At 37.7% G+C, this 14279-nt stretch overlaps 1 protein-coding gene across 4 annotated transcripts in view; it reads right to left on the bottom strand.

Moving 5' to 3' along the window:
- The window catches only part of trpm1 (transient receptor potential cation channel subfamily M member 1), a 79650-nt gene that overhangs the window by 20043 nt on the left and 45328 nt on the right, over positions 1-14279 (bottom strand). For all 4 annotated transcript variants that reach the window (XM_031899152.1, XM_031899151.1, XM_031899153.1 and 1 more), the window contains exons 15-21: positions 13862-13891; positions 11817-12106; positions 10387-10615; positions 9117-9239; positions 8673-8804; positions 6913-7041; positions 2189-2440 (exon numbers count right to left, since the gene is read on the bottom strand). In XM_031899152.1, coding sequence (XP_031755012.1) covers positions 2189-2440; positions 6913-7041; positions 8673-8804; positions 9117-9239; positions 10387-10615; positions 11817-12106; positions 13862-13891 — 1185 coding nt within the window. The remainder of the gene's footprint in view (positions 1-2188; positions 2441-6912; positions 7042-8672; positions 8805-9116; positions 9240-10386; positions 10616-11816; positions 12107-13861; positions 13892-14279) is intronic.

The raw sequence follows: 14279 nt of genomic DNA, 5'->3' as shown, positions 1-14279 counted from the left end.
CGCCCTTCCGTGGCTGTACGGTCGCTTCCACACAGGCGCGCTACACACAGGCGCACAGGCACCTCCACCCTGTCCCCCCATTGGCGTCCAAGTGTCTTGCGCCAGGTGAGGCGTGCTCCACACAGGCGCAACCGCATCGCCACCCTGTCTCCCCGTCAGCGTCTCACCATGGCGCCGGGTGAGGGTGGTTACGAGCGCTGAAACGTGGGACCGCACTGTCTGCCTGTTCCGGTTCTCGGTCCTGCAGGTACTGGATTACATGTGTCTACAAGTGATGTAAGTCTTGCGCCGACCAGATGCCTGATGCATGTCTGCCTTTCTAAGTTGTGCCTTTTGCATGTTGTGCCTTTCTAAGTTGTGCCTTTTTTCAAGTTGTGCCTTTTCCAAGTTGTGCCTTTCTAAGTAGTGCCTTTCCAAGTTGTGCCTTTTTCCAAGTTGTGCCTTTCCTAAGTTCACACATGCGAGTGTGCACTCGCTCCCATGTGTGCCTTTCTAAGTTGGGAGCGCACACGGCAGAAATCTAACAAGGAGTTTTAGTTGCACAGCTCTGAAGTCAATGGGAAGACAAGTTGAAAAGCTCTGAAGTCAATGGAAAGCAGACTGTGGTGGGCATCAGGTATTTTTTATGGCAGCTTCCTTAGCCTTCCCAAACTTGCCTGACAGCTAAAAAAAACTTAGCAGTAGCGGCTGCATTTCCCACCCTAGGCTTATACTCGAGTCAATACGTTTTTCCAGTTTTCTTAGGTAAAATTAGGTACCTCGGCTTATACTCGGATTGGCTTATACTCGAGTATATACGGTACTTGGGATAGTGTTGAGGAAGGGTTTGAATCCCTTTGGGTAGAAATTTTGGCTGGGCAAAAGGTTACAAAGAAAATTATCATTCTTATATTGGTTTAGGCTACAAACCACCCAGTATGAGTGAAGAGAATGAAGCCCAGCTAATATTACAAATGGAGGAGGCTTCACAACAAGGTCAAGCTGTTATCATTGGTGACTTAAAGTATCCAGACATTGACTGTAGTAATGGGGAAGCCAGTAAAAGCTAGTAGGATTGTCAGTATGCTAAATTAAATTTTTTTATTTTAGGTAGTTCAGGAACCTACTAGGAAAAATTCTCTTTTGGATCTAGTAATAACTAATATTACTGAATTAATTTCTAGCATTTGCAATAGTAAACATTTAGGGAATAGTGATCATAACATGGTTTACTTTTTGATTATCTATCATATAATATAATACAATACAATACTATGAGTTTGTGCCAGCATGGTTTTATGCAAAATAGGTTGCCAGACTAAATGAATTGCCTTCTATGATGAAGTGAGCAGGAACCTAGACTCTGGCATGGCAGAGGTTGTGATCTACTAAGACACATCAGTATTCTTAGTGGACTTCTGTGGGGGTTTGTCTTTTGCTTTTTAACTTTTTTTTAAAATGAATGACCTGGAGTTGGGCATTCAAAATACGGTCTCTATTTTTGCTGATGATACTAGATTGTGCAAAACTATAAGTTCCATGCAGGATGCTGCCACTTTGCAGAGATATTTGACTAAATTCTATTAACACCTTTAGGATCGGCTTGTATGATTTTTTTGAACAGTTATAATATCCAAGGCTATTGTGATCTACAGTTAGTTGATACAAGTATTGGTACATTTATTTTCTATATGTGAGTGTATAGTAGGTTGGTTTGAGTGTGTGTATATATGTGCACTGGATTTCCTTTGGAGGGGTTGAACTTGATGGATTTTGGTCTTTTTTCAACCCAATTTAAATATGTAACAATGTAAATATGTTTCCTATATGGTCCAATCCTATAGTTAAAAATTATTTAATACTTATCTGCTTTTTTTTACACCCCACATTATATACCTAATGTACCACACATAACACTTATTTACATGCAATGGAAGGGGTACCCATACAGATACACCTACTTGAATTCATTCCAATGCCTAGCCTGTAGAGATGTTGTGTAGGAAGTTTGATTTGTGAGAACCATATTGTACAACAAAGATATTAAGAAATGTGGAAAGTCTTTTAGATCAGTATATATTTGTATATTTATAAGTTAAAAAAACGTAGCTTTTAGTTATAATGAAATTGTCTTAGCCAATGTACTGCTAAAGTTGGTAACTGACTAGTTTTAGAGTGGTATAATTTGTGCATACACATTAACACCTACCATTTTTCCAATCATCATGACATAGGGTCCCAAGTATTTGTTGACACCAAAAATATCCAGTACACGAATATACCAAAAGATTATATCTACACAGTAAATGACTCTTCCATATCCCATATATGGCTGATTTTGCAGTCGCAGAATAGCGCCAATTAGAAATACAGAAATGGCCACAAGATCAGTTATATTCCAATATTCCTGGAGCCAGACTTTCACTTTTTGGCTTAGCTTTCCTGGTTCAGACATTAGAATCTAAAGATAAAAGAGAAACAAAAATATGGTGTCATTGATATTTTTCTAATAAAATGAATTTTTTATTTAAGAGTAGATTGTAAAGATTTTTAGTACCTCAGAGTGAATTATTTTGTATTCTTAGTGCTAGCGTTTCCTGATTTGTTCTATAAAAATAACCCTACTAAAAAAGCTTGAAGTTTGCAGACATTTAAAGACCCTTAATGATCTATAGCCAGAAAAGCATGATCTATTTTCACAGATCAAGAGATTATAAGAGATTGTAAAAGAAATCTACACAGATTAAAAGATCATAAGAGAATCTAATGGCACAAATGCAGCTTGCATGGGATTTACAAATGGGCTTAAAGGAGAAGGAAAGGCTAAGTCACTTGGGGGTGCCAAAATGTTAGGCACCCCCAAGTGACTTAGATCGCTTACCTTGTACCCTGGGCTGGTGCCCCTGTTAGGAGAAAAAAGCACCAGCCCGGGGTACCTGTAGCGAGCGCTTCCTCCTTCCTCTTTCTTCTCCCGGCGAAATCCGTCGGCCGGCGCATGCGAATAGGAAGTAGGAAGAGCTCGCACCCCGGGCTGGTGCTGTTCTCTCCTAACAGGGGCACCAGCCCGGGGTAGAAGGTAAGCGATCTAAGTCACTTGGGGATGCCTAACATTTTGGCACCCCCAAGTGATTTAGCCTTTCCTTCTCCTTTAAGAATGGTGCCTATAGTAGTGTAATGATTGTGTCCAGCAATCAGGGAAAAGCACTGCAGTATGAGAAAAACATATTGAACTGCACTAATACTTCTACATTGTACCTTGACATTTTTAAGTAAATCTAGTCCAATGACAAATATTTATCAAATTAAGTATATAACCAACTACCACTCATTGCAAAGGCTATCTAAAACAAGGGTATAACTGGACTGTAATTATAATAAAAGAAAAATAGAGCTCTTTTAAAGGAACAGTAACACCAAAAAATGAAAGAGCTTTAAAGTAATAAAAATATAATGCACTGTTGCCCTGCACTGGTAAAACTGGTGTGTTTGCTACAGTAACACTACTATAATTTATATAATAAGCTGCTGTGTAGCCATGGGGGCAGCCATTCAAGCTGGAAAAAAGGAGAAAAGGCACAGGTTACATAGCAGATAACAGATAAGTTCTGTAGAATACAATGGTGTTTTATCTGTTATCTGCTATGTGCCTTTTCTCCTTTGAATGGCTGCCTCCATGGCTACACAGCAGCTTATTTATATAAATTATAGTAGACTTTCTGAAGTAAACACACAACTTTTACCAGTGCAGGGCAGCATCACATTATATTTTAGTTACTTTTATACACTTTAATTTTTTGGTGTTACTGTTCCTTTAAGGGCAGTGACACACGGGGAGATTAGTCGTTGCATGACTAGTCGCGGGTGACTAATCTCCTCGCAATGCCATCCCACCAGCTAGAATGTAATGCGAAACTTGTAAACTTGCAAATCGTGGCGCCGCGTATGGCATCCCACCGGCGATTTACATTCTAGCCAGTGGGATGGCATTGCGGGGAGATTAGTTGCCCTTGACAATGGAGATTTGTCACAGTTCGACTAATCTCCCCAGGTACCCCTGCTCTTAAAGTTTCTCTGTAAATGCCAGTGCAGAAATTATGCAACCATAATTACACAACCAGTCTATCATATCACTTGCCTATGGAATTCTGCTATTCCTTGTATACTATAATTGCTAAAATCAGGTTCCTATAAATTTACCAGATCGACCAATAAAGTAAAACATGCTCTAGATTGCCAAAAGAAACTAGTTAATTAAAAATCTGCATCCATCAGTGTGAAAAGTTCAAAAATGAATAATGAAAATCCCAATTAATAGCATGAAATAGAATATTGTGACTTCATTTGTAGAAAATCTGTGTTAAAAATGAATGTAGAAAATGAACTATAATACTCAGTTGATTGAAAATTGTGAAGAGTGTGAAAGTGAAAAGTGCTTCTGTGATTACTTAAATAGTTTTTTGTTTATTGACATGATTGTACCATGAATCAAAGACTATGAAAATGACAATTAGATAGACTGTTAAAGATATCCCCAAACAATCTACTATCCCAACAGTGTTGGACTGGCCCACCAGGATACCAGGAAAACTCCCGGTGGGCCCAGGGGGCACTCCTGCTCCTGACCATTTGGCCTGTTTGATCGTCATTCCATATTTCTGAATGGGAACAAAGAGGAGAAATAGATGGAAGAATAGATGTTAGCATGCAAATAAAAGAGACTAGGAGAATAAAGTGGCTAAGTGAGAAAAGGAGGAAAAATCGTTTGGAGAGAGGGCCCATGGTCTAAGGTTTTCTGGTGGGCCCCTGGGGTCCCAGTCCGACACTGTATCCCAAACTGGCTATACCTAAACCCTGGGGACACCACTCAGGTGGAGAAGATTGGAATAGAGCTCTGGTCTTTATAACTTCATTTCCTATCATTTATTACAGGAGGAAGCCTAGTTAACCTACAATATCACAATTCCTAGATAACGTGGAAAAGTAAACAGGCAGAGCAAAATTTGATGGTTAAATTGGCGGGATAACATCTCAGTATCCCAATATAATAGATGAAATGTTTAAAACAAAAAAAAAGCTTTATCAAAAGGCAACCAAGATTCTCTTACTGTCCCTAAGCCCACTTTTTTAATTATGCTTCCTCTAATAAGCAATAGGGAAGATAATTATTGAGACCACACCCCTAGATGTTCGGCCATTCCCATCTAAATGGTATACCCAGGGTTTTAATATTTCCATCAGTAAAAAAGAAGTCCAATTTTCACAGTCATTGTATATTATGCCAATAAACTAATACTATTTAAGTAATCATAAAAGCACAAAAACTAAGTAATCTTTATCAGAAGGGTCTGTGTACATACAGCCATCAGCACTCACAGAAACGCTGCACTGAGTGCTCTGTCTAAAGACACATAGGATTTATTGTCTCCTTTTTTGTAAACATGTTGTTTGGTATTAGACATCCTCTCTCAGTAAATCCTTCATTCCCAAGGCCAGAGTCTGCACAGCTCTCTCTCCCTTCTCCTGCTCCCCCCTCCCATAAGAATTCATAAAACTCACTCCCTCCTATCTTAGGAATGTGTAATCTGAGCTGCCAACAGCTAGAGCTGCAGCAGGAAGCTAGGAAGACCAAGCTAAAATGGCAGCTGCAATCTTAAACAAACTGAGGGAGCTTCTAGAGCACTTTACTTGGATACGGCAATGCTTTCTGCAGAATAAATATAGTGTTCTAGGTGGCCCTAATGTGGCAAATCTATTGGCAATAAAATGCCAAAATGACTTTCTGTCTCCTTTAAAGATTTTTTAAGAACTCAGAGTTAAATGATATAGTTAAATGATGAGTTATAGTTAAATGAGGCATATAGCATAACTGAAACCCTTTCAATCTTGTAGGCAATAATGAATACTATATGGTGCTGGTTTCACTTGGGGCTAAAATGATTATATTTAAATATGGCCCTTTTTTTAGAGCTCCCTATAGATCTGCTATAGTCCCTGTTCGTGTTTCAAATGAGTTGAGTCGTTCTAACAGTCCCTTCTAGAAATAGGAGGGGGACAGCCAATGACACAACTGTAGCCACACAAATAAGACAGGCTTCATTTTCAGGTCCACCTAGCTGCTGGTTCTTATCCTATAGTGGACTTAGTGCCGCCGGCTACCCCGCATATCCTGAAAAAGGAGACAGCAGTAAGTAGAATACATGGATGGGACTAGCAGGATTTTTGGGAACATTTTCAATAAAGCAGCCCAAAACACAACTTTTGTACACTCCTTCTCTATATAGAGAAGTATAATGCACTGGCACGTTGTTATTTTTTACACAATTTCTGCTTTAATCAATTTTCATCACAAATTTTTCACACAAATTGTATATAAATTAAGTTGTAATATTGTATATCTTACTAGTAATTGATTGGGATTCTGCACTTTTCACACTGATCTACTGATCTACACTGGGTGTAGATTTTTAATGACATTTAATGGCAATATACAATAATAATAGAGCATTTTCTAATTTATCTGTTGATCTTGCAGCATTCCACAGGCAAGTGATTGGATAGACAGAATGGTTGCATGATTTCTCCATTGACATTTTACTTTGATAATAATTAAAATAAATAAAAGATGTATATTGCCAAGAGGCAGTAGAATAAATGAACGCTGCACATAAAATATTGTTTCTGTGCAATATAAAATAGTGGGGTATGTTTATTTCCAGCCTAAAAACCCACTGCAAATAATCACCAGTCTATTCTAACTGCAGCATACCAGTAAATTCCATCGGTACATAGAATTTACTGGTGGACAAAATTGTTTGGGGTGTTTCAGTAATATTATGTTACTATTGTTATTACTGGCTGGATGACTTCAGCTGCATCAGTAGAAAGCACAACAATCTCTCTTTTTTGGTATATACTGTATATACAGTTTCTTACCTCTCTAACTTTTTCCAGTGCAAGTGTCACAATATAGGAAATTACTACCCATTCTTGGACTGAAGGCCACCTCTCCATCTTCACCAGGATGACATAGTTAAATAGCATTAAATATGCCAAGTAGGAAATCTGAAGTGAACAATGTTTTAGCTTATCTTAATAACCATACACAGTTTATGTAAAATAAAGCAAGGTAATAATAATAATAATAAATAATGACATGCTACGGAGTTTGCAAAGGTGGAAAGATGTATAGATATTTACATTTTATGAGAAATATTATTACATGGAAATAGTGTTGACTAACTAATAGTCTGGGTGTGGCCTGTGAGATTTTTATGAATCTCAGGCAATCCAAGGCTTTCACAATATAACTATGATTAAATTCATAACTGTTTTTTGCACTTCTTACCCTGCCTTCTACTTTATTTTCATTTCAGAACACAGAGGCAGCACTGAACTCACAAGGAGTGGTAGGAGAGAGGCTCGCAAACCAGACAAAGATTTGAAAAACTTTATTCCATTTAGAACATTAAAAAAAACGCCTGACACGTTTTGTCCACAATGGACTAAATCCTAGGCTATCATTATGTCCATTGTGGATGAAACACTGTGGTTGCCGATTGGGGATTTCTGCGTGCTCCCCAGTTAGTGCAGGACTCTGGGCTTTAACTGCACCTGGGTCACGAGGAGTGCATTCCATTTTTTTTTTTACAAGAAGTTACTATCTTTACAACACTAGTGCTTATCTGTGACTCCTTCGGTATTGCATACACATTGATAGTAAAGAAATACATGCCCATCAAGTTTGTCATTTTTGAATAGATGTACAAAAGTCCTTGATAAACCAGATCATTTCTAGCTGAACCAAACCCCAACCCTTACATTTATGTGATATTAAAGCTCTTGACTACTGCATGTGTGAACTGTTATGCAACTTAGGGGCACATTTACTAAGACACGAATCTGAACCGAATTGGAAAAATTCCGATTTGAAAACGAACATTTTGCGACTTTTTCGTATTTTTTGCGATTTTTTTCGGCGTCTTTCTGACTTTTTCGTTACCAATACAATTTGTGCGAAAAAACGCAAGTTTTTCATAGCCATTCCGAAAGTTGCGCAAAATCTGGCGATTTTTTCGCAGCGTTAAAACTTGTGCGAAAAGTTGCACCTTTTTCGTAGCTTAAAAGGTGCGACGTTTCGCGCAAGTTTTAACGCTACAAAAAAATCGCCAGATTTTGCGCAACTTTCGGAATGGCTACGAAAAACTCGCATTTTTTCGCACAAATCGTATTAGTAACGAAAAAGTCGCATAAATTTTCCGAAAAAATCGCAAAATACCGATCATTACGAAAAAAACACAATCGGATGCATTCGGCCCGTTCGTGGGTTAGTAAATGTGCCCCTTAGTGTACCGAATCAGGTCAGGAAACTATGTAAAGTGTTTGCCAGTGCATCTGCTTCATGGGTAGAATTCTTTAGTTTCATTGCTGTCCTTGTGAAAATAACTCTTTTACCTCTGTTTCTCCAGAAATTGGTTGATTATATAGGATGAGTTTTTTGCTAAATACTATACAAGCCTATTTGTTGTTGTGCTGCACTTCTTGGGAAATTGTTTGTGTATTTTATTAAATATTCTCCACCACTCTGGTCCAAACAGTATTTAAGTGGCAACCCAGCATTCTGTTCTTAAACCAAATCATATAACTCATATTAATGTACATTATTTAAAATATAATGGCATCAAGCTGTCACTTACGGTGTAGAACCAGAATTTTACAATTGGTGCATTGTAGAACTCATAAATCTTGGTGCCTATTGGAATGCTTTTCTGCTTTCTGTTGCCATTTTCTTCATCTCCTTTTCTAGAAGTTGTGTCTGCATTTCCATCCTGTTCATATAAATCAATAGGTTAATTGACATTTTTAGCATACTGGTGATAGATTGTGTCCTGCCCATAGGCAAGTTTAATTGCCCATATTAAGCATTGTACTGGCTTCTATTTGCAAGACAATGAATCTATAAACTTAACCAGGACAGAAAACGTTGATACATTACATAGGTGGAAATCACTAGGTACTATATAAAGGAAATGATGGCAACTTGTGTTAAATTGTGTTGAAATCATGAACCTGCTTCTGCTACCTGCTTCTGCTCATTCTTTAAAGGCCATGGGACAAAAGGGGTATACTGAGCTTCTCACCATGTTTTCATCTTCCTTTTCCTTGCCTTCTTCATATTCTTTGGAAGTGTGAAAAGAAAGGTCATCCTGGGATCGGAACTCAAGAAACAGGATGGTTGGTGGGAAAAGAATTCCCATGATTACCTATATTCAGTAAAGATAAAGGAAAAGATAAAGATACGTATCTCTAAAAAATGTATAGAGTTCCCTGTGTTTTTGTTGCAACATGGGTATTGTATTGTTTTTAAATATCAGTAAGGGTATGAGTGGTATGAGGATATTGTGTCAGATGTGCAGGGCTTACTGCATGTGTCAGTACAGTTCATATGACTTGTTCCAAAGTCACACCCACCTGGGATCACAAATATTAAAAGTATGCAGATACTTTACTATCCCATTGCACACATTCATGAGGGTGAATTGATGGCAAGAGTTTTAACCATTTACTTTGACAGCCAGATCAAGCAGGCAATGTGATTGGATCTTATCTCCTGCTTGCCCTGACTGTCATACATAGAGAACTTGTACCTGTCAGCCAACTCACAGATTTTGCTGCAAATTTTTTCATTTTTTCACATATCCCTAATATTCAGTCTTAAAATAATATGATAGGATTTTTCATACAAGTCAGTAAAGATGTGTGTTTAGTCTTAGTCCAACTCATTTTGTATCCAGAATCCGCACTCACAGGACTTCGGAAAGATTTTAAAAGGATTTTTATTAAATGACAAGAACTAACGATTCGGCTGGTACCCCAGCCTTTGTCAAAGTTGACATTGAGTGCGGATTCTGGATATAAGGTCCACTTGGATGCTACTATGAAGGACTGCACCCAGGCAGACTAACTCCTAAAGACCGCACTCACAGGTCTTAGTGGAAAAATTCAGCTTGTTTATTTCAAACGTCCATAATGTTTTGGCTGCTTCCACAGCAGACGAAATGTTAGATGGACGTTTGAAATAAATAAGCTGAATTTTTCCACTAAGACCTGTGAGTGCAGCATTTTCCTTTTTTCTTTTATACCATTTTTGAATACTGCACCCAGGCGTTCTAATGATCTTAGACGGGAGTGCCAGTTGCCTTTGACTCATATATATATATATATATAGTATATATATATATTGAACACAGGCAATCATTAAATAGACCAAGCTTCTAACTCATTTTCTTTTCCTATCAACACCTCTTACTGCATTATATAATACCCTTGAGCTTGATAACCTCACAAAGTATCTGGATTGATATGCAAGAATAGTTAATATAAGTAGAAATGATCAAAGTGTTTAAATACTTTAAGGCCAGGATTTTTCCTCATGCGAAGGCGTCCCATCCACATATCAGTAAGTAACATCTGGCTGCATGTGTGTGCTATGAAGTCTCTGTGTTTGGCAGCCACTGCAAGCTTTAAACAGGTGGAGTTGCTCCAGTTCTTTAGCTCATAGGTTAAGAGTTTCATGGCAACCTGCTCGTCATGTTTGTAAGACTGGTCCAACAGCTCCAAAGCCAGCTGGCCAAAATCCCTAAAGGTTATGAGAAGAACTTTTAACAAACACATCAAACATGTATAATTATCTTGAAGGGCTCATTTAACTAGGTACAATAAACTGCTCCCTTTAAATTGCTATGCACCTAATGTTTGCACCTACCTCCTATAGGAGCTATGTGACTGTGCTGGTTGTACCTACATTGCCGCATGGCCAATCGCACAAGGTCAATGAAACTCTTATATTTAATATCTCCTTTGAGCAAGTGGGGACATGATTACTCTGTACAAGTACATTAGAGGGGATTATAGGCAGTTGGGGGATGTTCTTTTTTCCCATAAAAACAATCAGCGCACCAGAGGTCACCCCTATAGATTAGAGGAACAGAGCTTCCATTTGAAGCAGCGTAGGTGGTTTTTCACGGTGAGGGCAGTGAGGTTGGGGAATGCCCTTCCTAGTGATGTGGTAATGGCAGACTCTGTTAATGCCTTTAAGAGGGGCCTGGATGAGTTTTTGAACAAGCAGAATATCCAAGGCTATTGCGATACTAATATCTACAGTTAGTATTACTGGTTGTATATATATATAGTTTATGTATGTGAGTGTATAGATTGGTTAGTATAGGTTGTGTGCTGGGTTTACTCGGATGGGTTGAACTTGATGGACAATGGTCTTTTTTCAACCCTATGTAACTATGTAACTATGTAAGTGTTCAGTACAGAGCTCCTATAGGCTTCACTGAGGGTAATCCAAATGGATGCCCATGTCCCGACCTTGTAATGCAAATTACAAGCATAGACACACATACATTGTACTTGCCCAAGTCACACAGAAGTTAGGGCTTAGCTGACTACACACAAGATGAGATAAGTGATACCTGGCCAATTGTTTTAAAGGATAATCTGTTGGATATTAAAACAGTATGACTACCTTATTGTCAACCATTCATTTAAATTATCAAAAACGAATAGAAGTGTGGGTAATAAATTTCTGGGTCCCCTGCTAACCCATTATACACACTCCTTCACCCTGTTTCCTCCATCTTTATTTTTGTAGGGCCTCACACAAATGATAATACACTTCGGTCAGAAATAGCCTCGCCTGTGTGACACACAATAGATTCCCAAATAGATATATGAAGGTAAGCAAACAATTAAAAACCCAGTTGAGATATGAAAAGATATAAGCTTAGAGTTTGAATGCTACATCATAATATATTTATTGACTTGAAACTAACTTTGAGTTGTTGTCTAAATCCTGGGAGATGTCATCTACAAGTTCACTCTCTGACGATTCATGTGCCATTGATTTGTATAGCTTGCATGCCACAAGTGCTTTAGCCATAGTTTCCTCCCCTCGTTGCCATAGAAACAGAGCCATCTTTTGCCTTTTCAGGAGCACAGCCCACACCATCAGCTCGTGAAATGGGTACTTGAACCGGCTAACCTCAGGATCATCCACATCCATGTCAATTTCTTCTTCCTTTTTTTTCTTCTTTTTCTTCCCTTTAGTAGGAGGCTCATCGTCCTAGCAGAAACATCTGGAGTTAACTCATTCATTGCAAATGCAATACTTTTTCCATGATTTGTATAAATTTCCTTTTTGCTCAGGTGCAGCCTGTTGTTGTAACAAAACCCTTAGCATCCCTTCAGAACAAGGGAATAGCTTTTAACTATAATAAAACAACACCTTCGGGGCAGCGACGTGTGTAATTTAAGTCATAATACTACATTATATTTTGCACGTCAATTTGCATCTCTTTTTATCCAAAGAAAACTGAATTGCTGCAGCACTTGGTATTTTGTCTCTTACCTTTTCTACCCAGTGTTCAATAACCACAGTTGTCTTTAATATTACAACTTGAAATGTATGTAAATACACATATGCAATTTTAGAGGAAACATTTGTATACTAATATTAAAGAAATGGTTGACAGGGAGAAATAACAAGGTGGAGAAGCAATCACCTTAAATGAAAGGCAATATCTTCTTATTACTGCAGGACATATAGATGATAGGTGGGCTATAACTATGTAATCAGTTCAGGAAGAGTTAAAGGGAGGTCTCAGCTACAGGAATGACGTGAAGGGCAGGGATTGATGGGAGTGAAGCAGGTTCCTAGGGAGAAATACAGGGAGTTAAGACTGATACATGAATAGGCAGATATTCTAATACAGAAGAGAATGACTAATAATCTTCCACAACACAATACAGCACATTGACAAACTCAATGACAGGCTTCAACATCTGTCCTACATGTGATGAAGTCAAAATTCTTTGGCAAAACAGTTATAACCTCCCATTCACACTACAGACTTCATTTTCATAGTAGTTAATCTGAGTGACTGTAATGTATATTGGATGTGACTGCACAGTTCAGTACACTTGCACACATACAGTATACTCTGTATTCTCATATATGACTAAAACACCAATACAAATGTGCATTTGTATGTAAATAAATATCTGTTTAGTGTGTTCCGTCGTGCCATCCACTACATCGATTGGATCAAATTTATAGCACATTGTAAATTTAATAAGAGATTTGTACAAATAAAGCCTCTTAGAGATACAAACCCTGTAATTAGATACCAGGTGAGGACCACACTCATTGGCAACACCATTTTGCCATAACTTCAGGTATGTCTCTGACCAGTTGGTTTAATAGGTATAGCTATAGGATACATTATCCAGAAACCTGTTATCCAGAAAGCTCCAATTTACTGGATGGCCATTTCCCATAGACTCTTTTCCCATAGACATTTTAAATTTTTTAAAATTAATTTACTTTTTTCTCTGTAATAATAAAACAGTACATTGGTCTTGATCCAAATTAATATAGAGTGAATCCGTATTGGGAGCAAAACAATCCTATTGGGTTTATTTAATGTTTAAATTATTTTTTAGTAAACTTAAAGTATGGAGATCCAAATCATGGAAAGGCCCCTTATCCAGAAAACACCAGGTTCCGAACATTCTGGATAACAGGTCCCATCCCTGTATATAAGTATATTTGGAGTACTGTATATAAAAGCCACCTATTGCTATGCAACCTGATATATAAGATATCAGATGTTTATGCTAAAATTGGTTAAGAAATGCTATGCTGCTTGGTTAGAAAGGGCTAATGCAAAAATCTGCCCCTTTTATATGAGAATCCAAATGTAAAGTACACCAACAAATAAAAATTATCATTTAAATGTTGTTTGTGATTTTCTAAAGCATGACTCATGGTATAGGCTTAGTGTATATCCATAAAATTAAATAGAATAAAACTACTTACCTCCATTCCTAAAAGCTTAAGAGCTTTTGGCTGCAATTTAAAAACAAGCACATTTGGTTACAGCAATACAGCACATTCCTTCTATTAAACTAAAAATCCACATTTAGTACAGGTAAAAGAATCTGTGAATTACTGTATCTCAATGTAGACATACACTAGGGGGCTCATTCATTAAAGCACAATGACCATGATTAATAAACAATCGTATTTTTTCTAAAGTTTAGAACTTTTCGTACTGTTAACAATAATATCGTTAAAAAAAGTATGACTTTTCCGTGATTATTCCACGAAAAAGTCATATTTTGCGCAACGACAATGAAAGTTTCGTTATTCATTCAAGCTTTGTTATCGTGACTATCTTTTGGCCAGGTTGGAGCTGCAGAGTGCCATTGAGTCCTATGGAATGCTCCCAAAATGA

Source organism: Xenopus tropicalis, chromosome 3, assembly GCF_000004195.4.
Source record: "Xenopus tropicalis strain Nigerian chromosome 3, UCB_Xtro_10.0, whole genome shotgun sequence".
In the NCBI taxonomy this organism is placed as follows: Eukaryota; Metazoa; Chordata; class Amphibia; order Anura; family Pipidae; genus Xenopus; species Xenopus tropicalis.
Note: the sequence above shows the minus strand (reverse complement) of the source record. Positions and strands in the feature narration are given on the sequence as shown.